This window comes from Vulpes vulpes, chromosome 13 (genome assembly GCF_048418805.1).
Source record: "Vulpes vulpes isolate BD-2025 chromosome 13, VulVul3, whole genome shotgun sequence".
NCBI lineage: Eukaryota > Metazoa > Chordata > Mammalia > Carnivora > Canidae > Vulpes > Vulpes vulpes.
In genome coordinates this window covers 141,956,945-141,984,345 of record NC_132792.1, presented here as the reverse complement: position 1 = coordinate 141,984,345, position 27,401 = coordinate 141,956,945, and the positions used below count along the sequence as shown (strand labels likewise).

Below are 27,401 nucleotides of genomic sequence, written 5' to 3'. Positions count from 1 at the left end.
GGAACAGAAAAAGGATATATACATTTTTCTTTTGTAAGGCTTCCAACCACCAAAAAAGAGTTGCTCTGCCAAGATGATAGAATAAAGTCAGTCTTGTTTAAATAGACTTTAGACCTGTATGTCTGAGGATCTGAGAATCCCCATCCTGACTAGTTGTGTTTTGTTTTTAGAGAGAGAGAGAAAGAGAGCAGGGGCGTGGGGGGTAGAGGGAGAATCTTAAGCAGACTCCATGCTCAGTGAGGAGCCCAACACAGGGCTTCATCTCATAACCCTGCGATCATGACCAGAGCCGAAATCAAGAGTCAGACACTCAACTGACTGAGCTACCCAGGTGCTCCTGACTAGTTGTGTTTTTCACCTCTGGTTATTTCACTTCTCTGAGCCTTACTTTCTTCTTTTGAAAAATGAGTATAATAATCTGTGTCTCAAAACTATCATGAGAATCAAATAGATTAATATTTGGAAAGCACTTAGTGCCTGGCACTAGTAAGTGCTATGTAGGTGTTTAAAGAAATCCATCTGCACAGTTGCATACACTACTATTTGAGAGCTCAAGCAAAGAGACAGTATGTGATGATTTAAAAACATGTCTCAGAACAACATATGTCTTTCCATTCATGTATATTTATTAAGTGCATAATTAATGAAATAGGCAAAAACATGAGGAATAACTTTCTTTTTTTCTTCCTGCCCACAAAGATAGAAAAGGGTAACATTTACTTTTATTGTTGGAGAGAGATCATAACTCCAAGGTCAGATTGCTGAAGGTCAAGTCCTGTTTATGAGTCTTACCAGTTGTTTGACCTTGCATGAATTACTTACCCTTTCTATGTCTCAGTTATAAAATATGGAGAATGATAATCTGTGTTTCATGAGGTCATTGTGAGGCTTAAATAAGCTAATAGATATAAATTTCTTGGAAGGTTTCTATACATAAGAAATGCTCAATAAATATTAGCTGTTAGTACTAGTAGTATTGGAAATTTTTTATTTGATAAACACGAAACTAGCAACCTATGAGCTAACCTTTGAAATCATACTATTAGGGGATCCCTGGGTGGCTCAGTGGTTTAGCACCTGGCTTCGGCCCAGGGTGTGATCCTGAAGTCCCAGGATCGAGTCCCACATCAGGCTCCATGCAGGGAGTGTCTCTCATGAATAAATAAATAAAATCTTAAAAAAAAATCATACTATTATCAATAAGAAAGCCTAGAGAAATGAAGTTATTTTATATAAGTTCACAAAGAAGTTACAGCAGAGCCAAGACAACCACCCCGTCTGTTTTTAAAGTCATAGTTTTGTTTCATTCTATCAGATTTTTTCCCTCCTAATACTTTCCCCCAAGGAGATTTCTTAAAAAATTATTTGTATCAGTAGTATGGCTCATACTCTGTTCAGTGTCTTTATCAATATTTAAAATATGCTCAGGTCTGTGTTCTTAAATACTTGTCCTTGGCTGTGCTCTTTATGCACTAGCGCCTTCCATCAACTACTAGACTTCTTAAAGGGCAATCTATAACTGTTGTTTCCATTTCTTCACTCACTCTTCCTTTATCCTTTACAAGTGGAATTCTGTCTCCATGCTCTGTTAAGTGAATTAGGTTATCATTGATCAAATCCCCCATTTTCTCTCTCTTTCTCCCTTTCTCAAGTTTCTCAGCCTTTCTCAGCACTTGATATTGTCCACTCTTTGTTTCCTGAAACTTACCTCTTTTGGCTTCTTTTGCTTTCAAATACTTCTGACTCATCCCCTATCTTGCAGGTCTTTTTCTTTTTGCTGGTCCCTCCCTTCCTCCCTCCCTCCCTCCTTCAGTTTGTCTACCTTCTTTTTTGCTATTTTCTCCCCTAACGGTCCCTTCTACTTCTGAGGTTTGTCTGTGTGAGAGGGATTCCCAGCTATATCCTTTGAGTGGCAGATCTGCATATCCCACTACCTGCTTGGTATCTTTACCTAGATATCTTTAGATTCTTCGCAGTTGACATTCTAAACACAAACTTGTAGTCTGTTTCTCCTCTTTTCGGTAACCAGTCTTTCTTCTTGGCTTTTCTAGAAGTGACCGTAAATTACAGAAATGTAGATCAATATACATCAAATACCTTACTGTTATGACTGTATAGTAGATGATACGTTCACTGCTTTGCCTTCATCAGCAAGGCATAGGATAATGTGCTGTTTAAAATTGCAATGAATGTGACACATTTTAAAATAGCATCTTTGGGATGGCTGGGTAGCTCAGTGGTTGAGCATTTGCCTTTGGCTCAGAACATGATCCTGGGGTCCTGGGATCAAGTCCTGTATCAGGCTTCCCGCAGGGAGCCTGCTTCTCCCTCTGTCTATGTCTCTGCCTCTCTGCGTGTGTGTGTCTCATGAGTAAATAAATATAATCTTTAAAAATAAAATAGCATCTTCATCACTTTCTGCACGTGTATCTGAGATGGGATGCTTTTAAATATTTATGTATTTGACTTTTACCAAATAAACTATGCTTTTACTTTCCTTTGTAGAAGTAATTAAGGGAGTTTGATCTATTTCTACTTTATCAACACTTTATATTTCTATTCTTTGTGCCATTATTTTTTCTAGGCATCCAGATTAAAAAAATTGTAGGGTCTGTCTCATTCCCTGAATCTAGACTTTGGCTTAAAAATATTTATTGCAGGGCAGCCCCGGTGATGCAGCGGTTTAGCGCCGCCTGCAGCCTGGGGTCTGATCCTGGAGACCTGGGATCAAGTCCTGCATCGGGCTCCCTGCATGGAGCCTGCTTCTCCCTCTGCCTGTGTCTCTTCCTCTCTCTCTCTGTCTCTATGAATAAATAAATAAAATCTTAAAAAAAATTTACTGCGTACATTATTCTTTTTATTCTGCTGTCTTTTCCTACCTGATTCAAGTTCTCCGGATTCCTCTCCTGGATTATTTCAGTAGCCTTCTAAATAGTTTTCTTGTCTCTACTCTCTTATGTTCCAGTTTGTCTTAGAGTACAGTTCTAAATCTATCACTTCCGAAGTTAAAAACCTTCAGTGGTTTCTTCATTGTTAAAGGATTACATTCTATCCTGTTGTTGTTTAATGACCCTTTTCAATCTCATGCTTGTTAATGGATTGTAAGGTACTTAGAGGCTTGACTTACACATATTTATCATTGTATCCTAGTGTTCTCTTATTCAATACCATATGTGTAGAAGGGTTCAAATAGTGTTCTTAAATTGATATTAGGTGACTATAATAAATGCATTGGAAATATTGTTTGATATAAATGGAAAGAAATTTTTTTTTTTTTTTTAGTTCTGATGCTTTTCTGGGAATATTTTGTACATAATTAAAGACAATAGCACTTCTTGGAAAGATAAAACATCATAAGCACAATTGGCATTCAGTTTCTCTCACTTACTATTGAAGGACTAGCTGAAATTTGTGTGATTCTTATTTCCCCAGGTCAAGGCAAAACTTAAACAAAATCTTTCAGAAACAACAGTGGGTAAAAAGCAAGAAGATACTTCTTTGATGAAGTCTAATAACCAAGAAATCACCATTTTCTCAGGTTCTCATCTTCCCCAACCCAACAGGCACCAAGAAATCTGGTCTACCCTAGAGAATGTTTGGATTACATTATATCAAAACAGGTACTAAATTCCCAAGATTTTTTTTAAATTCTAGGCTTTTCCATCATTACTGTTATTCAATGAACAGTTAGTATTTGGGTTGTGATTTTAATGTATTAGATTATCTTATTGTCTTTTATCAAATTGGTGCTTTAGAAACAGTGATGCTTAAATAGGCATACTATCAGACTTACCTGGAAAGTTTTAAAAATACATATGCCTAGGCTCTATCCCAGAAATTCTGACTCAGTAGGACTGTGGTGACACTGAGAAGATAGTGCATTAAAAAAAATATATATATATATATCTCCAGGTGATTTAAATGTGAAACCTTCATGAGAAGTATTTCCTATGTATGTCAAAACCAATGAAAGCCACCTCGATTGGTAAACAAATTAGCAGGATACAAAGCCTTAATAAGATCTAAAATAATCTAAGAAAAGGTCATTTTGGATTAGGGAAAATTCATGTAAGACTTTGTAAAAAGGAAGATAAATACTTTTGTTTAAAAGGAAGAAATACTTTTATTCCTTTGATATACATGAAAGTACTGTGTTCCTGGTAAAATGAAAAGATACAGACCATTTGTGAGTAGTTACTTAAATGCTGCTGGAGCAACTTAAAAAATAATTTAAGGGATTTTAAAGTAAGCCAACACTCCCTTCCATACTTTTTCCCAGGCTCATAATCTTTATATAATTTTATATATATTCTTCTCCGAGAGAACACCAAATGGCGGATGACGCTGGTGCTGCGGGAGGGCCCAGATGTGCTGTTAAAAAAAAAAAAAATCATATATATTATAGACTTGCAGATTATACTGTATGCTTTTTATGATCTGCAAATCTATAATATATATGATTTAGGTTCAAGAGCCCAGCATCACTGTTATTTTGGATTAAGATCATCTGTCCTAGCAGCAAAAGAGTATGAACACTTCTTAGACATCTATTTTCTTTTTTTTTTTTAATTTTATTTTATATTTCAACACTGTAGATTTAGGGCCCATTTTTAGTCCTTGGCTACATTTATAATTTCTTTCCCACAAATGCGTAGTTTGTCATACTAAGGAAATACCGATACCTAACATGTAAGCTAAGGAAAACAATACTTAAAAATTTGTATTTTCATGTAAAGCAAAGGTTTTATTGTTTTTTTAGTCTATTCTTAATGTATTGGCAATGTTTTGGCTAATCAGATAGTCTTGTTATCAGAAAGTTACTATATATACTAGGCAGAGATTATCATTTTCTTTTTTTTTTTTTTTTTTTTTTTTTTTTTTGAGATTATCATTTTCAAAATAAAATAGATTAAAGCCATTTCTGGGCAGCCCAGGTGGCTCAGTGGTTTAGTGCCATCTTCAGCCCAGGGCCTGATCCTGGAGTCCTGGGATCGAGTTCCACATCGGGCTCCCTGCATGGAGCCTGCTTCTCCCTCTGCGTGTGTCTCTGCCTGTCTCTCTCTGTCTCTCATGAATAAATAAAATCTTTTTAAAAAAAAAGCCATTTCTAAGCTATTTTAATCTTCTTTTCATTTAGAAAATATTTGATCATGAATATATAAAATCTTTTTTAAAAAGCCATTTCTAAAATATTTTAATCTTCTTTTCATTTAGAAAATATTTGAATACTTTAATCTTAGAATTGATCTATAATATACATACATTTGCATTGGATGTTAAAGTTCCAGCTAATTTCTGTATGACAAATAGACTTTCCTTTGTAGCATTTCAGTACATGAAAAATGCTGATATTGCTAATGCATTGCTTCTCATGCCTCAGAAGCATTGTGTACCAGAGTCACTATATAACTTTTCAATATACTCTTGCTTGAGCCCTTATGTAGAGATGCTCAATTGAAGGAAAGGTAGGCCCTGTGTTGCAAAATACTTTTTCTTTTAGAAAGGTGAAACTATACTTATTAACCATTGTATTTCTTCAGATTTCCTCAGTTTCCCCTTTCGTGGTCTTGTGAAAATTCTTTACCTCTTTTATACATCACTTGTAGGAATGTGGAAAACAATACATTAAACATGTAATTACCATATGACCCAGTAGTTCCACTCTTAGATATATACCTAAAAGAACTGACCACAGGTGTTCAAACAAAAACATGTACATGAATGCTCACAACAATTTACAGTAGCCAAAGTGGAAATAATCCAATGTCCATTAACAGATGAGTGGATAAACGAAATGTGGTATATCATAAAATGTATATATCCATAAAATGGAATGTTAGTCATAATGAAGTATCGATATACACTATGGCATGAACAAATATTGAAAACATGCTAAGTGAAGGAAGCCAGACACAAAGGTCACATGGTATATGATTCCCTTTAGATGAAACATCCCCGGTAGGTCAATCTATACAGATAGAAAACAGATTAGTAGTTACCAGGAACTTTGGGGAGGGAGGAATGGTGAGTGATTCCTTAATGAATATAGGGTTTCCTTTTTGCAGTGATGAAAATGTTCTATGACTAGATAGTGGTGATAGTTGTAGCCATTGTGAATGTGCCAAATGCCACTGAATTGTACACTTTAAAATGTTACAGTGGTAATTTTATGTTTATTGTACCACAATCATTTTTAAAATGCCTTGGAAAGTACTATGAAGTGAGAAACTTCCCTTGAAGACTGCTACCAAAGGTAACCAGTAGACATGGTTATTATTATGTACACTCAGCTGTGTTTTAAGGCATAGTTTCCTAAGATTGCCATAACAAATTGACAAAACCTAGATGGTTTAAGGGCAGCCCAGGTGGCTCAGCGGTTTAGCGCTGCCCTCAGCCCAGGGTGTGATCCTGAAGACCTGGGATCGAGTCCCATGTCAGGATCCCTGCATGGAGCCTGCTTCTCCCTCTGCCTCTGTGTCTCTGCCCCTCTCTCTCTCTCTCTCTTTCATGAATAAATAAATAAAATCTTTAAAAAAAAAAAAAACTAGATAGTTTAAAATAACAAATTTATTCACTCACAGTTCTGGAGGCTCTAAAGTCTGAAATCCTGGTGTCTGCAGAGTTGGTTCTTTTGGGAAGTTCTGCAAAGATCTTATTTCAGATAAAGTCACATTCTGAGGTTCTGGGTGAACATAAATTTCAGGGGCATATTATTCTACCCAGTACAGCACATGTTTTGATTTATTTATATGGTGATTGTTATGTTATATAAATAACTTTTATATACCTTTATTTTTCTAGCTTATAGATGGCATAAGCATTATTTTAATAGTCTTTGGTATTTCACCAGGTGGCTAATTCACCATTTACTTAACACTTTTTATATTGTTGAACATGTAGGTGATTACTAATTGTTGACCAATTGCGAATTATTGTTAATATGTGCTAGATTTCTAAAATTACCAGAGTAAGGTGTATGAACATTTAAAACTTCTAGTTTCAGCAAATAACATAAATCTGATGTCTTTTTTTTTCTTCTTCATCTTTATGTACTGGAGTACTGTTAATACTTATGTACTGACTTGAATTTAGATTAATAGTCTTACTTCTGTGCCTTCCAGTCTCTTGATAAGAAACATCATTCCCACAGCTTGTACCGTATTACTTTAGCTTAGACACACGTAGTTGTTGCTCTAGATCCTTTGCATGAACGGTAGCCTGGACATTCACAAGTCACTGTGTCTTATTTCTGATTTAAATAAATCAGGATTATGAGAGAGGAGTTATACATATTACCTCATTTTATGTATTAGAAATGCTTGAATTACAGTAAACATGCATGTATACTTATGAATATCTTTTCTTTTTCTCTGTTTTAGCATGGATGTATTTCAAAGATTGGGTTCAAATGCAGCTTTGACTTCTTCAAAAATAGCATCTTTTGAAGAAGCATTTGTATCTCTTCAAAAGTTAATGGTGGTGGTGAAGGATATTCTTGAAGGAATTCAGAGGTAAATTCTAATTTTAAAGTTTCATTTATTTTCTCTTTCTTCTAGGTTTTATTAGCCTTTTCAGGGAGGTGCTGGGAGTCTTCCAACAAGTTTTATAAACTAATAACTTTTAGACTTAACTTTTCCCTCTCCCTTGCAAAGAGTCACTATTTGTAGTTTGGACCACTAGCACATTTCTATTTTTTTTTCCTTTCTAAAAAAAAAAATATGCCAGGTTGTAAGCTTCATAAGGAACTTTATTTTCATTATTATGCAACTAAGCTCCCAAAACAGTGCCTAGCATATAATGGGCACTTCAGTAACTACTTGTTGCCTAAACATATGTTTAGGTAGTTATCACTGCTCTTTAAAAACAAATATATGTTAATATTTCTTAACATGATTGATTTCCTCAAATATAGCCTCATAGTACCACAAACTGAAAAAGTGTAAGAACCAGCATAGTCTTATGATGCTTTGAGACTTCTGCATATGTGATTATCTTAAATATTTGTAGAGCATATAGAAAACATAGAACCAGAAAACTGTAGAATGGACATAACAGCAAGCACCTTTATAGGATAAAGTCAGATATGTTTTCTTTTGTGGCAATAAAGGAGAATACTAAACAATCTTGCAAGTTTGGGGATACATACCGAAATCTCTTGACCTGAGTTAAATATGCGGCTTGCTAACAGAAGACTATTGTTCTCTAGAAATTAAGAAACAAAACCAGAGAATCAAAATTGATTTGATTTTAATATGTCCAAATTTTAAAAACTTGGATTTTCACAACAGTAGTTTTTGAGCTTCTTTCTCAGTGTCTCTTAAGGGTTTTTGGAAACTTCATCTCATTGTTAACACATGAAGCCTTTGTACCCCTTTTGGATCACAGTTGACTAAATGATTCTTCCAATAGCTTTTTGGTAATCTTAAGTTACTAATGAAATGAAGATGTGGCCGATCCCAAGGGAGATGAAATTATCATCTCTAAGTGCAAATAATTCCTTTTCTACTTAAAGCAATACTAAATAAGAGTAGCTTTATGAGGGAGAAATATTCAAATTTTTATTTTAGTTATGCAAAATCTATTTTTACATTCTAGTTTGCATAAAAGCCATTCTTGACACTACCTTTTCTACAGGAAGTGTAGGGGTAGCAATCTGGATTCAGTTACTCAACAAATGTTCATTGAGCACCAGTTATGCTTGGCATCATAGTAGACCCTGGGGAATCAAAGATAAATTAGGTGCAATATCTGACTCCAAAGAACTTGGAGAAAGAGTGTAAACAGTCACATTACAACAGAAAATTGCAATAGAGTTGTTAATATTTTTAATAGGAACTTATGCAGGAGGGAGAAAGGGTTTGGCAATAGATGAGGTTGGAGGGGGATGTCGGGTAGGCCACTCAAAGCAGTTTCTAACTTTATCCCATAGGCTAGTATTTCAGTATTTTAAAACTTTCTCCAGGTGATTCTAATATGTAGCCAAGTTTGAAAACCACTAGCTAACATTCTTAATCAGTGGTTCTCAAAAGTGTAGTCACAGATTCAGCATCCTCGTCTCAACCTGGAACTTGTTACAAATGCAAATTCAAACCCTTCCAGACCATACTGAATCAGAATCTCTGGCGGTGTGGCCCAGTAGTCTGTGTCTTCCAGGTGATTCTCTGCAATACTGGTTTGAGCAATGCTCAGCCCTGGCGGCTGATTATAATCACCTGGAAGGTTTAAGGAACGAACAATGCCCAGGCCCATGCTAAACCTATTAAATCTGTATTTCTGAGTGTGGGCCCTGGGTGTAAGCATTTTTAAAAACTCCACAGGTGATTATCAGGTCAAGCCAAAGTTGAGAAGTTATAGTTATGTACTGCTTACATAAGTTGTATTTAAAGAAATAAATTGCTATTCTTTCCTTTAAGGGCACAGTACTGGGAATAAAAATATTGGTGGCTCTGCTACTTTTTTGCATGTTACCTGGTAATAAATTGTCTTGAGCCTCAGTATTCATCTGTAAAACCAGCATAATACTTTCCGGAGCTTTTCACAAAGTTGCAGTGCTATGAAATTCAAGTGTTGATATAACTAGCCAAGCCAGTGATTCTCCACTTACTTTTTGGGGGTCTTGTTAAAAATGCAGGGTTCTAGCCATAGTGAAATCACAATATCTGTAGATATTTCATAGAGGGAGGGAAGTTATATTTTTAACAAGCATTCCAGAGAATTTATATGCAGGTGGTGGGAGACCACAGTAAAGAAATGAATCCAATTTCCTGCAATAAATATATTAGAACCACTTTTGCTACCAGTAGGGGGCATTGTGAATAAAAAAAAGTTGGGTCATTTCAACATTCATTAATCTACAGGAAATTACTAAAATTGCAAAGTTTTCCTTTTTTTATTTTAGCCCTTCAGACAATAGGCATTTAAGTCGAAATGTAATAGAAGTTAATAATTATGTTTTCAAATATATATGTAGTCTTAAAATGTTTTAAGAAACAGTCATATTAAATTCAGTTAATTTTTTGTGTTGGCTAACTGTGGGTAGATTTTTACATTTTTAAAATGTTGAAAAATACACTAAACTTTGTAGTGACTGCATATCATTAATATTTTCTAAGCCTTGTTTTAAAATTTTTTCTTAAAAGATTTTATTTATTAATGAGAGAGAGAGAGAGGCAGAGAGAGAAGCAGGCTCCATGCACGGAGCCTAATGTGGGACTCGATTCTGGGTCTCCAGGATCACCCCCTGGGCTGAAGGCAGCCACTTAACCGCTGAGCCACCCAGGTGTCCTGTCTAAGGCTTGTTAAAGTGGAGTAGTTTCATTTGATTTTGAGATACATATTCAGTGAATATTGCTCATCTATTTTATCATAGCAGATCATGCATGTATGATATTACATGGGGGAATCAGTAACAAGATGACCTATTAACCTAGTCCTTTCTATTAAAGAAGTGACTGAAAATGTATTTATTAAACTAAGAGTTTGGGCTTCTAGTTCCAGATTTTATCCCTTTGTGGTTGACTTTAGGCTTGTTACCTACCCTCTCTAAGCCAGTCTCTTTCCTTATGAAATGAGAATCCTGATGCCTTTTTCAAGCAGAATAAAAGAGATGATGTAAGTGAAAATACTTTTTAATCTGCAACAAATTTGCAAGTATTAGTCTCTGTGTTCCCCTTAAAGCTGATATAGTAAATTTAAAATGTTAAAAAATGTGTATATCAATTTTAATAATGCTCTAAACATGATTGTGATAAATTAAGGTAGAAAATGTTGGTGGAGCAGTTGTCCACACAGTTACACAATTGGGAGCAGAATACCTAAGTTTGCAAAAGTTGAAAAAGAGATGGAAATATTGCTGATTCTTATACTTTCTACACACTTTCTGGGTGGGAGAGTGACCTTAATTTATTTGCTGTTGGTTTATAAATTGCTTTTCTCTTTGCCATCTCTTCTTTTTTTTGTGTATATAGGAGTAATCTGAGCACTTTTGTTAATGGCCTCTTTAGCTAAACACCAGAGAACCAGAGTCAGTACTCTTTCCATGTAGACAAAAACCCATTAAGGTTTTTTTAAAGTTTATACTATTTAGTCTCATTTTATACTTTAGTAAACATGATCAAGTTACTCTCAAGATCATGAAAACCTTTTGCTTAGTACATAGAGATTATAAAAGTTTCACTTGAAGTGAAAAATTGAGGAGTCCTATAGCAAATTTTAAAGAGAAGTTCTATTTGTATAGTAATCAAAAAACATTGTTAAATATCTGTGGGCTTCACCTGGCATCTCTGCAAAGTTAAATAAACAGGTCATTTAATTGAGCGCTGAAGCATACTGTAAATGTGTGCAGCATTGACTTCGAAGCTAATACTCAAAACAATGAAAATGTTTTAAGTATGTTTTTGTGTCTGCCTGGCTTGGAAGCAGGGAGGAAAGTGGAGAGGCAATGTAGGAAATTGCACTCTGCCTAGATTTTATAATCATGGTTATGTGTTTCAGCTTTATAAAATAAAGTTGAGATTATTTTTTAAAAAACAAAAAAATAGTAGTGTTTTGAATTCAAAAATATAAGTAGATCATGCCTAAATGTGCATATTCATTTTAACACTTGATTTAACATGTAAAACTATATTTCTGTGTTAATATAATGAACTGTAGATTTCTACCTCAGGTAGCTTTAGATGAAGTGTTTGAAATGTAGAATGTTTTCTTAGTTTCATATTTTGAACCATATGCAGGGATGGGAGAGGGAGTTACTATTCTTTATAAGTAACTTGTCACATTTTAGAGGGGGGGATGTTTTTATATGAAAGAGTATGTCTTGTTAGATAACATTTTCTTTCTGTCTCATTTGGTTTGGTTGTCTTTAAATGGAGGTTAGTTGAGGGCTAACAGATGCATTGGACTTGGCCATATTCTGGATGGACTCCATGCATCATCATAGAATATGATTTTGGAAAATGAAAATGACTCGTGCTTGGATTTAGGAAAGGAAGATGATTGATTTTTATTGTCTTCAAATGCTTTAATAATCTTCAAAACTTTAGTAACCTCTGTTACAATCCTGTGTCTTTGGTTTGAAATACTTTGTAGAGCTGTTTTTCTAAAGCACGGTAATAGTCATGAAGTTTGGGATTTTTTTTTGATGTGTCACTTTCCTGTATTTTTTATCTTATTAAGCCTCTAAAAATGAATTTTCCTATTACTTTTTTATGGCATTTTAACATAAGAGCAAAACATGTACTGGTATAACCATACATGATTCCTGTGAAAAGGAATCCTGTCACAGCAGTTTTTCAGATCTTCTAATGATTAGCCACTTCACAGAAGGTGGAGCTTGCATTTGCAAAAATATTTAACTTTATAGTGTATGTTTTGGTAGCCAACCTCTTGAGGTTGTTTAGAAAGGTTGTTTAGAAAAGGTCATCCTTCAGTTGATACAAAGACAACACTGTTTAGGCTGTTTTATAGATCAAGCTAACTGCTGAAAGAAAAGTTCCTGTTAGAGATGTGTAGATTACAAAAAAAAAAAAAAAAATTAAATAGTGACATTTCAACATCTTAACTCATTGCAGTATGCAAGTAGTTCAGCCATTGATAAAATTGTCCTTATCGAGAGTGAAGAGGTTTGTTCATGCTTAGGTCTGACCTACTTTCTTTGAGTCCTTTCTACCCTTAGATAGGATTTTACCTCCTCTTCCCCACTGGAGTTTGCACAACTCCAGATATCACTGCACCTCTTTATCAGACTCTTTGCATGCCCCTTGTCCTGTCCATCGCCGAGTGTATAGTTGCTATGTTGAATAAGAGAAAATAATACAACCTATTAATTAAAAAATGAAAGAATTTATTTGCTTTACCCTCCATGTCATCATTTTGTACGTAACTTTCTTTATTTGGTAATCAGCTCTCTGGGATTTTGAACACCTTTGGGGCAGAAACTTTACCTACTTTTCTTTGTTGTACTTTTGTATATCTAGATCTATACTCACATCACAACTATACATAGTAGATGGGGAAAGTACTGAATGAGTTTCTTATAGTCTTTTCTGATGGAGGGTAGCTTTTTTTTTTTTTTTTTTTTTTTTTTTTTTTTAAGATTTTGTTTGTTTGAGAGAGAGTACATGTGCACACAAGCAGGGTGAGTGACAGGCAGAGGGAGAGGGAGACAGGCTTAGGGAACCTGATGTGGGGCTTGACCCAGGGTCCTGGGATCATGACCTGAGTTGAAGGCAGATGCTTCATCGCTTAACCAGCACCCAGGTGCCCCTGGAGGGTAACTTCTTTAGGGCTGAATACTACTACTAGTACAACATTATGACATTAGATGAATAGGTAATGTAAAAATTTTAAAAGTGATACAGAAGAGAGGAGTGCGAGCTAGGAAAGGGTAAAGAATAAGAAAATCAGGAGGAAGGAGAATGACTGGAAGGAAGAGATTTATGTCTAGAACTGATGATAGAGTGCCTAGTAATTTGCCCAAATGGCTTGGGGGGGGTCACATATTATCCTTGATTGCTTTATCCTGGTCTCTTTATATCACTTTATAAATTAGGGTTAGTAGAAGGAAAGATGGGATCTAATGGGAGGGATTGAGTGAGATTCAGGGAATAGAAGCAGACATTTGTTATATAAGGCATTTGTAATGTCTTAACATTAAAACACAGATAGTTATAAGTAAAAGCTTTTTATGGTATCTGTATTATAGTTTGATAAACACTGATCTCAACATTTATATCAAATGTTATACATAATATATAATCTACATTTGCTGAGAAAATACGTTGCATCCACATATTAATCTGACTGAATTATCCAACACTAGCTGAATTTTTTAAATCTGGCATTTTAATGCTACTGAAGATAACAGATTGCTCAGGACTTAAATTTTAGAATAACTAGATTTTATTTTACATATCTGAAGCTCTTATCTATGCTTCCCATGATTTGTAATTTAAGAATAGGACATAGGAACCTTTATATTTATTCTAACTATCAGTAGGTTGATGCTACAATTACTTCTTCCATCCCTAAATCATTTCTAGGTGTCAGTGTAACCTTGTTTTAGTAAATAAAATCCAGGTTTGGGTAAGAGAGTTAAATATTTTCCATCATAAACTCCTTGATCACAGCAGAATTAAGCAATGAAATATAAAGATTACTTCTTGAAGATAACAAATATTTTATTTAAAATCAACATTCTTGGGATGCCTGGATGGCTCAGCTTAAGTGTTTGCCTTTGACTCAGGGCATGATTCTGGAATCCTGGGATCAAGTCCCACATCGGGCTCCCTGCATAGAGCCTGCTTCTTCCTCTGCCTGTGTCTCTGCCTCTCTCTCTCTCTCTGTGTGTCTCTCATGAATAAATAAATAGAATCTTTAAAATCAACGGTCTTTTAAATTTGCCTTTTGTTTGTAGCTGGTTATTTCCATCTGATAATTTATTTTTTGTTTTTAATTTTTATTTTTTTTACTGAAGTTCGATTTGCTAGCATATAGTATAACACCCAGTGCGCATCCCATCAAGTGCCCTCCTCAGTGCCCATCACCCAGTTAGCCCATCCCCCCGCCCACCTCCCCTTCCACAACCCTTTGTTCTTTTCCCAGAGTTAGGAGCTCTCATGGTTTGTCTCCCTCTAATTTTTCCCACTCATTTTCCCTCCTTTCCCTTATAATCCCTTTCAGTATTTCTTATATTCCCCGTATGAGTGAAACCATATGATGATTGTCCTCCAATTGACTTACTTCACTCAGCATCGTACCCTCCAGTTCCATCCACATCAAGCAATTGGTGGGTATTCGTCCTTTCTGATGGCTGAGTAATATTCTATTATATATATATATATATATATATATATATATATGCCACATCTTCTTTATCCATTCATCTGTTGAAAGACATTGAGGCTCCTTCCACAGTTTGGCTATTATGGACATTGCTCCTATAAACATTAGGGTGCAGGTGTCCCAGCGTTTCACTACATCAGTATCTTTGGGGTAAATACCCAGTAGTACAATTCTGGGTCATAGGGTAGCTCTATTTTTAAGTTCTTGAGGAACTTCCACACTGTTTTCCAGAGTGGCTGTACCAGTTTGCATTCCCACCAACAGTGCAAGAGGGTTCCCCTTTCTCCACATCCTCTCCAACATTTGTTGTTTCCTGTCTTGTTAATTTTCGCCATTCTCACTTGTGTGAGGTGGTATCTCATTGTGGTTTTGATTTGTATTTCCCTCCATCTGATGATTTATTGATCTGATATTTGATTACATTTCCCTGCTTTTTAAGTCTTAAGGTAAGAAATGCTAAAACCACTTAAAACTACATTTTTCAATGAAGCAAATGGGGTAAATTAACTAAGTCAATGGGGTTTGAACATTAGTAAAATAAATGAAAGAGTGGAAATTAACAGTGCTGATAAGGGCTATTATAGTACTTTTAGCTTAAAGAGTAAAAATATGGGATAAAGCCAGATAGATCAGTTCTGAGTCTTTCTTACACAGTAGTTGTACAGAAGGTTTAGAGACTCCCATCTCTAAGGATTTTGAGAAATACCCTCTTGTGCCTCTAAAGATCTTTTAATACAATAGTAGGCCAACCATCTGCCTGTTTTAAGAAGTGATGCAATCAATACCCTCAGGACTACTTCTCAATAATATAAAAGGTTGAGTCCAACTCAGGACAGTGTTTTCTACATAGAAGACAATAAATATTTATCGCATATCAGAAACCCCTGGAATTATCTAACATTTTGATGTGCCAGTTCCTATTAATAAGGCATAGTAGACCTTCTAGAATCAACATATACTTACCCTTAATTATAATGTAATTTAACTGTAAGTTGTAAATTTTCCAATTAATCTTTCTTTTTGCCAACATTAAGTTAATTTACTTTTTGACAGCATGTAGCTATGTATTTTCCCCAACTTAATTGTTGAGCTAAGACAAATTATGAAAATCATCAAAATTATATTTTCTCTATTTAGAGATGGTAATTTGTGCAGACTTTATTTTAAACCCTTTTGATAATAGATTAACAAGTGTGAGTACTTTGGTACACTACTGGAGGGTAAAATAATATAAAGAATGTACCCATCAGCCTTCTTCAAAGGGATTTGTATTCATTTACTAGGGTGACTGTTGTAGAAAAAGTGAAATAATAGGAGAAATAGGGGATTGCTAGATACTGGCTCTGTGTTTAATACTAATTCCAGCGACCTAAAATTCCACTGTAGTGGAGAAATGGTTAGACCAATCCACCTTGATTGATAAACAGTAACTCCTTGTTTGTTTGAAAACGTGGGAAAAACAAGATTGGGAGTTTGATGACAGGGACATCTGGAGAAGAGTGGGTGGATGGGCATCTTGTAACAGGGACACAGTATGAGGTATTTGTGAAGGGTTACCCAAAGCAGAGGAGACTTAGTAATGAGATGGATGAGATCAGCAGTCCTGTAGAGGTCAGTCTCTCCCTAGCCACCACAGTGTTTGCTTAGTGAGCCGGTAGACAAAGGGACAGTGGCAGTTTGGTAAGATGAACTCCAAAGTGGGACTTCCCCTCCTGAAGGCTGCTTTGGCTACTGCCAGTGCTGAGAGCCCAAACTGTTGATAGCAGGGGCAAATGCTAATAAGCACTCAGTAAGGCACCATTCACTTGGGAGACGAATAAGCCACATAGGGGCAGTGATTTGTCTTCACCTGGAATAAATACTTCTTTTGGGTCCACTGTCGTGATTCTGCCAGCAACTTCATCTATTTATTTAAGGGATATCTTGGCCACTGTCTTGATATGCCATACAACTACAAAACTAATTTAATAGCAAAAGTGATGCCATGGCCACATGGAATTCATTGTATCATGCATTACTGAAGTGACTTTGCAAAACACTGGAGTGACTATAAAAATGTTATTTATCATAGCAGTGGTGAGGTTCGGATACTGTTTTCCCCAGAGTCGGAATATGAAAGATTCAGAAATCAAGGGGAGCAAGTTCTGGTAATGGTTTTTCTATTATGATACTAAATAACTCCTCTGGTAACAAGTACTGTTTCCCTCATTGCTTAGTCAGGAAAACAGAAATGACTCTAGGTATTTCAAACAGAAATTTTAATATACATACCTAATTCTGTTGGAAGGACTGGAAGAGTAAAAGGAAGAGTGTAGGCATTTCTGGAGGTGCGAAAAAGAAGAGGGTTTTTAATGCACTTTGGAAATATCTTGTATCCCGCTGCCTCTGTATTGTAGGAACACAATTGATGATTACTATGATTGTTTTGTTTAAGATTTTATTTATTTATTCATGAGAGAGAGGCAGAAACACAGGCAGAGGGAGAACCAGGCTCCCTGCAAGGAGCCCCATGTGGGACTCGATCCTGGATCCCGGGATCAGACCCTGAGCTGAAGGCAGATGCTCAACCGCTGAGCCACCTAGGCATCCCTGATTGTTTTCTTAAAAGTCAACAGTCCTTCAGATTGCTTGGAAATAGTTTTAGACAATTAGAGAAGTGGATATGATCCTATGTAGTTTCCTGTGCAGTAAAAGAGGCATTCTTCATTCAGTTCAGTGTGTTCCATTCAATGAAACTTTTTTTTTCTAAGATTTTATTTATTTGACAGAGAGCACAGCAGAGGAGGGGCAGAGAGAGAGGGAAAAGCTGAGCAGGGAGCCTGATGTGGGGCTCAATCCCAACCAGGATCCCAGGATCATGACCTGAGCCAAATGCAGGCACTTAACCCACTGAGCCACCCAGGCGCCCCCTCAGTAAAGCTTTGATTGTTATTTTTGCTTTACATATTTAACCTTAGGGCAGCCATCTGTCCTCAAAGCAAAGAAAATACAACTTCTTTTCAGTACAATTAACCAGGAATTAGTTGTTTTCATAAATGTATAGATTTCTAGAGAAGTTGCAGAGATATAATTGCATTGTAACTTGAGCCAACATACTTTTCATATCCATGCATTTTCAACTTTCTATTGAAAGTCATTTTTTAAATAGATTTTATGTATTTTATTTTAGGGGGGGGGGTTGTGAGCAGGGGCGGGGGAAAGGAAGAGAGGGAATCTTAAGCAGACTCCACGCTGAGCACAGAGCCTGACACAAGTCTCAATCTCACCACCCTGAGATCAAAATCAAGAGTTGGAGGCTCAACTGACTGAGCCACCCAGTCAGGTAAGCCAATTCTTCAACTTAGATACTTCTGTTATGTAATGACTCATGGAAAGGCACCATTGTGTATACACCTTTCCTTATGGATTTCTACACTCTGTCTCAGGTCTGTGTCTTACCTGGGCTTTAGGGTAATTGGTTCCTGCTGCCATCTATCCTGTCGATCACCAACAGAACCACTGATCTCTCTTCTCTACATGCTGAGATACGAAGAATATTCCTAGTTCAACTAAGATAAATAGGACTTTATCAAGAGAAACTTCACTAAAAAGCTAATTGATATATGACTAAACAGAAAAAAAAAGATGAGCAGTTCAACAATTCTTTGGCTGAACCAATCAAAAGATTAGCTGCAAAAGAACTTGTATACAGTTTATTTAGTTCATGGTTAATTTCCCCTATCTCACCCCTCATGTTCTACTACATGACAAATCATCTCAAAACTTATTGGCTTAAAACATTGACAATCAGTTACTTTCTCCAATGGTTCGGGGGTTGACTGGATTCAGCTGGGCAGTTCTCACTTGGGATCTGTGCAGTTGCAGTCAGATGGTGTCTGTGGCCATCTCAAAGGACGGCTGATACAGGGTGTTGACTAGAACATCAACGTGTAGCATCTCCATGTAGCTTGGCTTCTTCACAGGCTGAAGGCTGGTTTCCAAGAGTGTCTAAAAATGTCAGGTAAAAGCTATATTGCCTTTAATGACACTGCTGCAGAAATCCTATAGTATCATTTTCCATGTAGTCACAGACCTACCTAGGCCCAGGGGAAGGGAACATAGACCTTATCTGTTGATAGAAGGAGAAATGTCAATATTACATTGTTAGAAGAATACATGGATGAGAGATCCTGTTGTGTGGCCATCTTGGGACACAGTCGGCCCTCTGGCCACAACAGTTTACATCCCTCCTAGTAGCAAAATATACTCATCCATCTTCTCCCATTATGACATTAGCTTAAAATCTAGGATCTCATCATTTAAATCAGGTCTGGGGTGGTTGAGGCAAGGCTTCTTTCATGTGACACCTTAAGTACCATTCCTCTCTATCTTGACTGAATTAAAGAGACAAGTTAGTTGCCCTTATCTCCCAACATACACTATCAAGACAGGCATAGGATAAGTGCTATAAACCTTCACATTCAAAATGGGGGGAGAACAAGAGGCACGCAGAATTCCTAGCAATTTTAAAATCCAGCTATGCACATGTTGCCACTTTCTTCATTAGGGCTCAGTCCTGCTGCCTGCAAATTATTTACAGCTGCTCTTGACTTTGTTCTCTGGACTCTTGGTTTTGGCCTCTGAACTTTTAACATAAGTAAGCTGCAAATGAGCCTTTTCAACCTGTCTCCTGTTCATAAAAGGTAGGGGAGTCCAAAACGTCTTTTCATTTTGTAATATCTCTAGCCCATTTAGTCGTAGTGATACTTCTACTAGAACAATCCTCTGAAAAACCGTTTTCTGAGAATTTTACTGGGATTCACTTCATTAGGCAAAAATGACAACCACAATTTTTTTTTAATTTTTTTTTTTTTTTTTTTTTTTTTATGATAGTCACACAGAGAGAGAGAGAGGCAGAGACATAGGCAGAGGGAGAAGCAGGCTCCATGCACCGGGAGCCCGACGTGGGATTCGATCCCGGGTCTCCAGGATCGCACCCTGGGCCAAAGGCAGGCGCCAAACCGCTGCGCCACCCAGGGATCCCCAATTTTTTTTTTTTTTAAATAAACCCTTGCATTTAACCCAAACTCTACCTTGGGTTCTCCGTGAAGCTACTTGAGGGCAATGCCCTTAATATTTTTGGAAGTCCTGCTGTTTAACAATTTGTGAGGCACACACTTAGGACGCTTAAAAGGCCTTTTGTCTGTCTGAAAAATTCTCCAAGTCACCTTGGGTCTTTCTGAGCAAAAGGTTTTACAGTAATTATTGTTTTCATCTTTAAACCACATTTTCCTGCTAGACCTATTAAAGGTAAATATTGAATAATACTTACAGTTCTAACCTCCTGATAAATTTGGTTATTGCTTTAGGAACTTTAGATACACCCTCTGTTTTTGTAACATTTCCTGGACTCACCATTGATTCTGTCACCACCTCCTCTCCCCTCTGTATATGCTCTGCTTTGGTGATCACATCTACTCCCAACCCCTTTATGAACATTCTTTAGTCTTACTCTGTCCTTGGTTCAATCATGAGCTTTCCACTCCTACTCTAAATGTCTAAAACTGAGCTCATTATTTAAACTAGTGCCCCTGACTCCTGTTTTCATCCTCAGTTTCTTAAGGTACCAGGATTCTCTGTGTCCATTAGCTCAAATTTGTTCATTGTATGTTCATATTGGTATATGGTTACTGGTTTTTGAGCAGTTCTGTGATTTTTGTTAAAATTTCCAACTGTAACTGTGAGCTTTTCAATTTCTTACTGTAATGCTGTCAGCTTTTGCTTTCTATATTGTGAGATTATGGTGTATCTTCCTGGCGTATTGGTGTTCTTTACTGCTAATTATTTTTCCTTTCAAGTTTATTTTTGTCATTTGTTAATACTGCCAGACCAGCTTTTTTTTTTTTTTTTTTTTTTTTGCTAGTATTTTCCTTCTATCTCCAACCATTCTAGGTCATTATTTCTTTAATTTTTAAATTATTTATTTATATTCGAGTTAGTTAACATATATTGTATTTTATTAGTTTTAGGGGAAGAGTTCAGTGATTCATTAGTTGCATATAACACCCAATGCTCATTACTTCAAGTGCCATCACCCAGTTACCCCGCCCCACACCCTCTTTAATTTTTTTACATGATTTAAAGCTAGACTTGTTTGGATTGATAAATAAAATCTCTTTCCATAAGTATTACTGGTATATTTGGACTTCTTTTTAAAATATATATATATTTGACAGCACAAACAGGGGGAGCAGCAGGCAGAGGGAGAGGGAGAAGGCCCCCCCACAAGGAGTCTGATGGGGTGGGGGGCTAGATCCCAGGACCTTGAGATCCTAACCTGTGCCTGAGCCAGATGATTAACAACTGAGCCACCCAGGCACCCTAGACTTATTTATTTTTTAAGTTTAAGATAGTTTTATTAATCCAAAAATACCACCCTACATTTGCAAATCTTGAGGTCCTTAAGGATAAAAAATTCTTACAGAAACTGTAAGAAGGCACAGATGTGCTTACTCATTGAGGTTGCAGACAGAAACCCGCAGAAGGACCTAAAACAATGACTACCAGGAAGAAGACGACAACAAAAAGCCTTTCTGAAAGTACTACACAAATGGATATTTTGGATGAAGGGAAACTTCTTGCTCATCATTGAACTAAAATCTTGGCTTATGTTCATCTTATTAAACAAAAACTATGTTCCCCAAATATTTACAAATTCAGCTACTAAAATTCCTTTAAAGATCTTTTGGCGGTTCCATAGTAAGGGCCTCCTGAAGTGCACCTATGTGGGGCTGCACACTGTCACTTACCTTTTGTATTTGTCATACCTTTGTTTGTCCTTGCTTGCCTTTTATTGGATTGAACAAGGTGTAATATTAGTTTTTTCTAATCCTCCTTTTATCCCACTACTCGTTGGGAAGTTGCACGTTTTATTTCTATTTTATATTACCTTTAATAAATGCCTATTTGATTTATAAAGTCTAAAATATCAGGATTGGGGCACCTGGGTGGCTCACTCAGTCATTAAGCATCTGACTCCTGATTTTTGGCTCAGGTCATGATCTCAGGGTAATAAGATTGAGCCCTGCATTGGGCTCATGCTGAGCATGGATCCCCCTTGGGATTCTCTCTCTCCCACTCCCTCTGTCCCTCCCCGCCCTCTAAAACAATCAGGATTATTCAGATCCTGAGTAAAAGGATCTTAAGAACACTTAAATTCTGATCTCCCTCCTCTCGTCTTCCTTGTCCTTATTCTTTAGCATATTAGCTTCACATTGTTTTAAACCATTCCCCAGACTATTTATTATTACACGAAATAGCCCATGTTTTCATCCCCATCATTATTTATTAGGTGTTTGGAACTTTCATTTCTTCCTAGATCCTACTCTTTCTTTTAGGATTCAGTTTCCTATTTAATGAAGCAAATTTTTGAGTCATTCTTTCACAAAGATCTAATAGTGGTAAATGCTCACCTTCTGACTCACAGTGTTGTTTGGCTTTAATTCTTAATTGATACTTAGCTAAGTAAGCTAAGTGCAGATTCTAGGCTGACAGCTATTTTCCCTGAGCACTTTGAAAGGTGTAATTTTATTATCTTCTATCCTCTTGGAGATGGAAGTCAGCTGTCAGCATATTGCTTTTTCTTCGTAGGTCATCTGTTTTCTTTTTTCTCTGAATGCTTTCAGGATATTCCTCTATAACTTATGTTTGGTAATTTTTATCACAATACGTCTAGGATTTTGTTTTGGTCTTTCTTGAGATACGGTATACTTTCTTCAGTCTGAAGACTCAAGTCTTCCATTCTACAAATTCTCATTCATTCTCTTCCATGATTGCCTGTTCCTCATTCTCCTTCTTCTCTTTGGAATTTCTATTCCTGCCTGTCCTCATTCTCTCAGCCATATCTCTTAGCTCCTTTTTTGTGTTTTTTTTTTTTTTCATCTCTTTCATCCCTCTGTGCCATATTCTGAATAATTCCCTCAGATTTTATTTTCACCAATTCATTCTTTCCCCAATTGTAATTAATCATTTAAAAATACAGAATACCTTCACATTGCTTAAAAATAACTCAAAAGGCAAAAAAAGGATATACAGTGAGTGAAAATTCTTTTTCTCATCTGTTTTACCTCAGCTGTTTTATTCTCCTCTTCAAGGATAACCAACATTAACCACTGTAGATTCTCTCTAGTTTATACTTTGTACTGCTCAATTTAAAGAGACTAGATAGTAAGCTATTTAAGGGTAGCAGCCCTTTCAATTTTTAATATATCCCCACCCCACACAAGAGTTAACATGTGATAATAAGTGCAGAAATAAACGATTGGAAAGAACCTGGCTACCTGGATCCTAATGCATGATTACATAGTTACAGGGGTACAGAGTTTGAGCCCCAAATGTGCAAGGTTAGGAATTTTATCAGTTTACTGAAACGTTCTCTGACTCAAAGTAATCAAATTGAGAACAAAGTGAGCTGATATATCAGAATACCCATTTATTTATTTACATTGAAATCAGTAACTGAACTGAAATATTTATAAACTGGATGACTCTTAGTGGAAAGTTTACATTGAAAACTAAATTATCACCAAGTTTTCTTGCTGACTCGGGGTAGGGGGGGTGCAGGCTTCAAGCTAAAGTAATCTCTTTTCTTTTCTACAGTTTCATCTGCCACGGTCAGCTGTGCCCCTGTGTAGTAAAATTCTTTTCCTTTAATCCCTTTTCCAAAGTTCTATACAGACTACTCTACTTTTTGTTGACTATGTCAATTCTGATAGTTATCTCAAAATTTTGAAACACAACTGGACAGACATCAGTGTTGTTTACATTGCTTTCATTACATTTCTGTTTTCCTAAGGAGATATCTTGATGACTTTGATTAGCACTGGATGCTCACTAAGGTTTTATCTGCTGTATATTTGCAAACCGTATCTTAGGATGAGTATTCATCTTATGTGTTGCATATACCTCCTAGAGGCATCTTGGGTAGAAACATGGACACTGGAACCATCTTTTCTGAGTTTAAATCATTGCTCTTTTACTTCCCAGGCTGACTCCAAAGAGACTGAGATTATAACCATTATATTATGATGCTTACATGCCAATGTAGAAAATACACTGAAGGCTAATGACCCAGATAAAAGGCTGAGTGAAAAGTAGAGTATATAGTATTGTAACTTTCTTACAAAATTAACAGAAAGCTGTAATATTTGCCAGAATATTTTCATTGTATGTATGTATATCTCTAACACATCTGTAAATCATATAATCTGTTCCTTTAACTATTGGAATTATATTTTCCTTCTATAGAATTATTTTTATAATTACAAATGTAGTCATTAAAACTACCTATAAACTCTCCTTGTCCTATCACCAGCTCTAGAAAAAAAAGATTTCCAGTATTCTGAGTAGATCAATTTTAAGTATTTATTTTGGCCAAACAACTCAAAAGTTCCTGTATTTAATACTTCTATCTAATTTGTATAGTCAGCTTGCAAAGTTTTTTGTCCCTGAAAGGAAAACGGGAACATAAAATTTGTCTAATTTATTTAAATTGTTTAAATACCAGTTTTATTTATTTTTTTAATATTTTATTTATTTATTCATGAGAGACACAGAAAGAGAGAGAAAGGCAGAGGGAGAAGCAGGCTCCATGCAGGGAACCAGATGTGGGACTTGATCCCGGGTCTCCAGGATCATACCCTGCGCTGAAGGCAGTGCTAAACTGCTGAGCCACCCGGGCTGCCCATCCAGTTTTAATTATATATGGTGTTCTTTCAAAATTTAGAGCTGATGAATATCTTCCATTTGCATAGCTGATTTCACCAAATTACCTATAGAAAACATTTTTTTTTTAAAGATTTTATTTATTTACTCATGAGAGACACAGAGAGAGAGGCAGAGACACAGGCAGAGGGAAAAGCAGGCTCCATGCCAGGAGCCCGATGTGGGACTCGATCCTGGGTCTCTAGGATCACGCCCCGGGGTGAAGGCAGCACTAAACCGCTGAGCCACCCAGGCTGCCCTGATTTTAATTTTACTTGTAGTAAGTGACCAAAAAAATTTAAGAGGATACTCTAAGATCTAAGACTTTTTTCCTGGAGAGTGTTTCCTCATTGTTGATTTGATACATTTGCACCCAGTTTATCAATGATATAATTTAAATTATCATCAGCAAAATCCAGTTTGGTAGTACTGTCCAGGTGCATCACTGTATTAAAATAAGAGCAGAGCTTCAGGAATCAGAATGACAGAAAGGTGAATACTAGTTTCATCCATTTACTAACTCTGTCACCAAGATAGGCTAACCTTTTTATATCTGTTTCTTGATCTAGAAAATGGAGTTTGTAACAGTTGCTTTATTAGATTGCAGAGATTAGAGATAGCATTTGTTCAGTCCATGGCACTGGTCAGATGCTGAATAAATTATATTCTCTCCAATAATGATGTAACAAGCAGCTCATAATAATAATTAACCTTTGAGTCAGTTCTTAGTTTTAGAGAATATAAAATGAGTTTCTCAAATAATTCTGTAAACATTTTCATTCATGTAATTACTGTTTTTAATCTAATATTTTATTGTGGTAAAGCACACCATAAAATTTACCATCTTTACCACTTCTAAGTGTACTTAAAAAGTGAATTAATGTGGTATTAAATATACAGCCATTACACCATCATCTCCATAACTTTCAACTCTATAACTTTCATCCATCTCTATAATTGAAAGGGTATTCCCATTAACTCATTTCCCAATCCCCCCAGTCTCTGACAGCCACCATTTTAATGTCTATGATTTTGACTACTCTAAGTTTATACACAAAAGAGTTGAAAACAGGATCTCAAAGACATATTTCTATACCCATGTTTATAGCAGCACTATTCATAATATGTAAAACATGAAAACAACCCAAGTGTTCATCAACAGTTGAAGAGATAGGCATTATAGTGTAATACATACAGTGGAATATTATTCAGCCTTACAAAGGAAGGAAATTCTGACATATGCTACAGCATGGATGAACCTTGAGGACATTATACTAAGTAAAATGAGCCATGTAATTACTTTTTAAATTTATTGATTTTTTTTCACACTCTCAAAAACTATTTTAAATATTATATTAATTTAAAACTGTCTTGCCAGCAGGAAACATAATATATTCAGTTCTGTGGGATATAAGTTATGATTTATAAATATCCAAGAATATACTCTCTTCTTTTGAATTTCTAGAATTAAATATTAAACTTGAGTATTCTAGACATCTTTTCCTGATCCTTAGTCTATTGCTTTATTTTTCCTAAATAGAAAATCTTTGAATTTTTAAAATTCTAATTTAAAAATTAGTTCATTTTTAGTGCATTGTTAGATTTTTAATTTTAGTCAGATTATTCTATTAACTTTTATCTTTTTAAAAAATTTGAGTGGTTGGGGTACCTGGGTAGCTTAGTTGGTTAAGCATCCCACTTTTGATTTCAGATCAGGTCATGATATCAGGGTTGTGAGATTGAGCCCCGAGTCAGGCTCCTTGCTGGGCATGGAGCCTGCTTAGGATTGACTCTCTCTCTCTCTCTCTCCCTCTGCCCCTCCCTATCCCCTTCAAAAAAATTGAGTGGATACTCTTTCTTTTTTCTTAAAGAGAACTATAGATATTGGGCAAGATGGAAATTGTGTAATTCAGATTAACATGTTTTTTACTTAATGCTAATTGCTCAGATAAAAAAGAAAACTCAAAAGTACTTCTGTGGTTAAGTATCAGGAGGTCTAGTGAGTGTTGGCTCTGCTACTGACTTCCTCTGTGGCTTTGAGAAAGCTATAACAACTACAAAGATTGAGTGTTTGAACAGACAAAAAACAGTTTACCAGAAGCATTTGGTAAAAGCAAATTAAAGAGTTTCTTTGGTTACCTTTAACATTCTTTAGCTATTTTATTTACTTTTTTAAAAGTTTTATCCATTTATTTGAGAGACAGAGAGAGTACGCACTCATGGGGGTGGGCAGAGGGAGAAGCAGATTCCCTACTGAACAGAGAGCCTGATACTGGGCTCCATCCCAGGATGCTGAGATCATGACCTGAGCTGAAGGCAGATGCTTAACCAACTGAGCCACTCAGGCGCTCCTGAAAATCTTCAATTATTTTAAAAGAACTTTACTCCATTTGATTTTGTAAAATCATTTAGAGGCACAAATGATAGTGGTTATCCGTTTTATTAGTGGAAAAAGCATGGGCTCCAGAGTTAAACCAATAGAGATTTAGATACCTACCACCACTCTGTGTAATCTTAGGCAAGTGTTTTATAACTCTGGCCCTTGGTTTCTGCATCTGAAAACTGGTTTCATAACAGCTAAGGTTTATTGACATGTGCTGGGCATTGTGCTAAACATCTTAGATATATTATTTTATGTAGTTCATATAATAACCTTATACGGTAAATACTACTCTCTCCTCATTTCACAGGTGAGGAGCGGAGGTGCAGAAAAGCAGGTAATTTGATCAAGGTCACATAACTAAATTTGTGGTGTTAAAAGAATTAGAGATGAGGTATGTAATATGTATGTCAAGCAGTGTCAGACTCTGAGTAAGTCT

General features: G+C 36.0%; 1 protein-coding gene across 17 annotated transcripts in view; it reads left to right on the top strand.

Annotated features, from left to right (window-relative positions):
• SWT1 (SWT1 RNA endoribonuclease homolog) overlaps positions 1-27,401 on the top strand; it is a 93,066-nt gene that overhangs the window by 44,777 nt on the left and 20,888 nt on the right. For 12 of the 17 annotated variants that reach the window (XR_011996357.1, XR_011996360.1, XR_011996358.1 and 9 more), the window contains 2 exons: positions 3,433-3,620; positions 7,380-7,511. Coding sequence is in view for 10 of the 17 variants with exons in the window: in XM_072733164.1 (XP_072589265.1) it covers positions 3,433-3,620; positions 7,380-7,511 (320 nt within the window). In the remaining 7 variants the exon portion in view is untranslated. Of the gene's footprint in view, positions 1-3,432; positions 3,621-7,379; positions 7,518-27,272; positions 27,300-27,401 lie in introns of those variants that run through there. The other 5 variants (XR_011996361.1, XR_011996363.1, XR_011996359.1 and 2 more) reach the window with 4 other exon arrangements.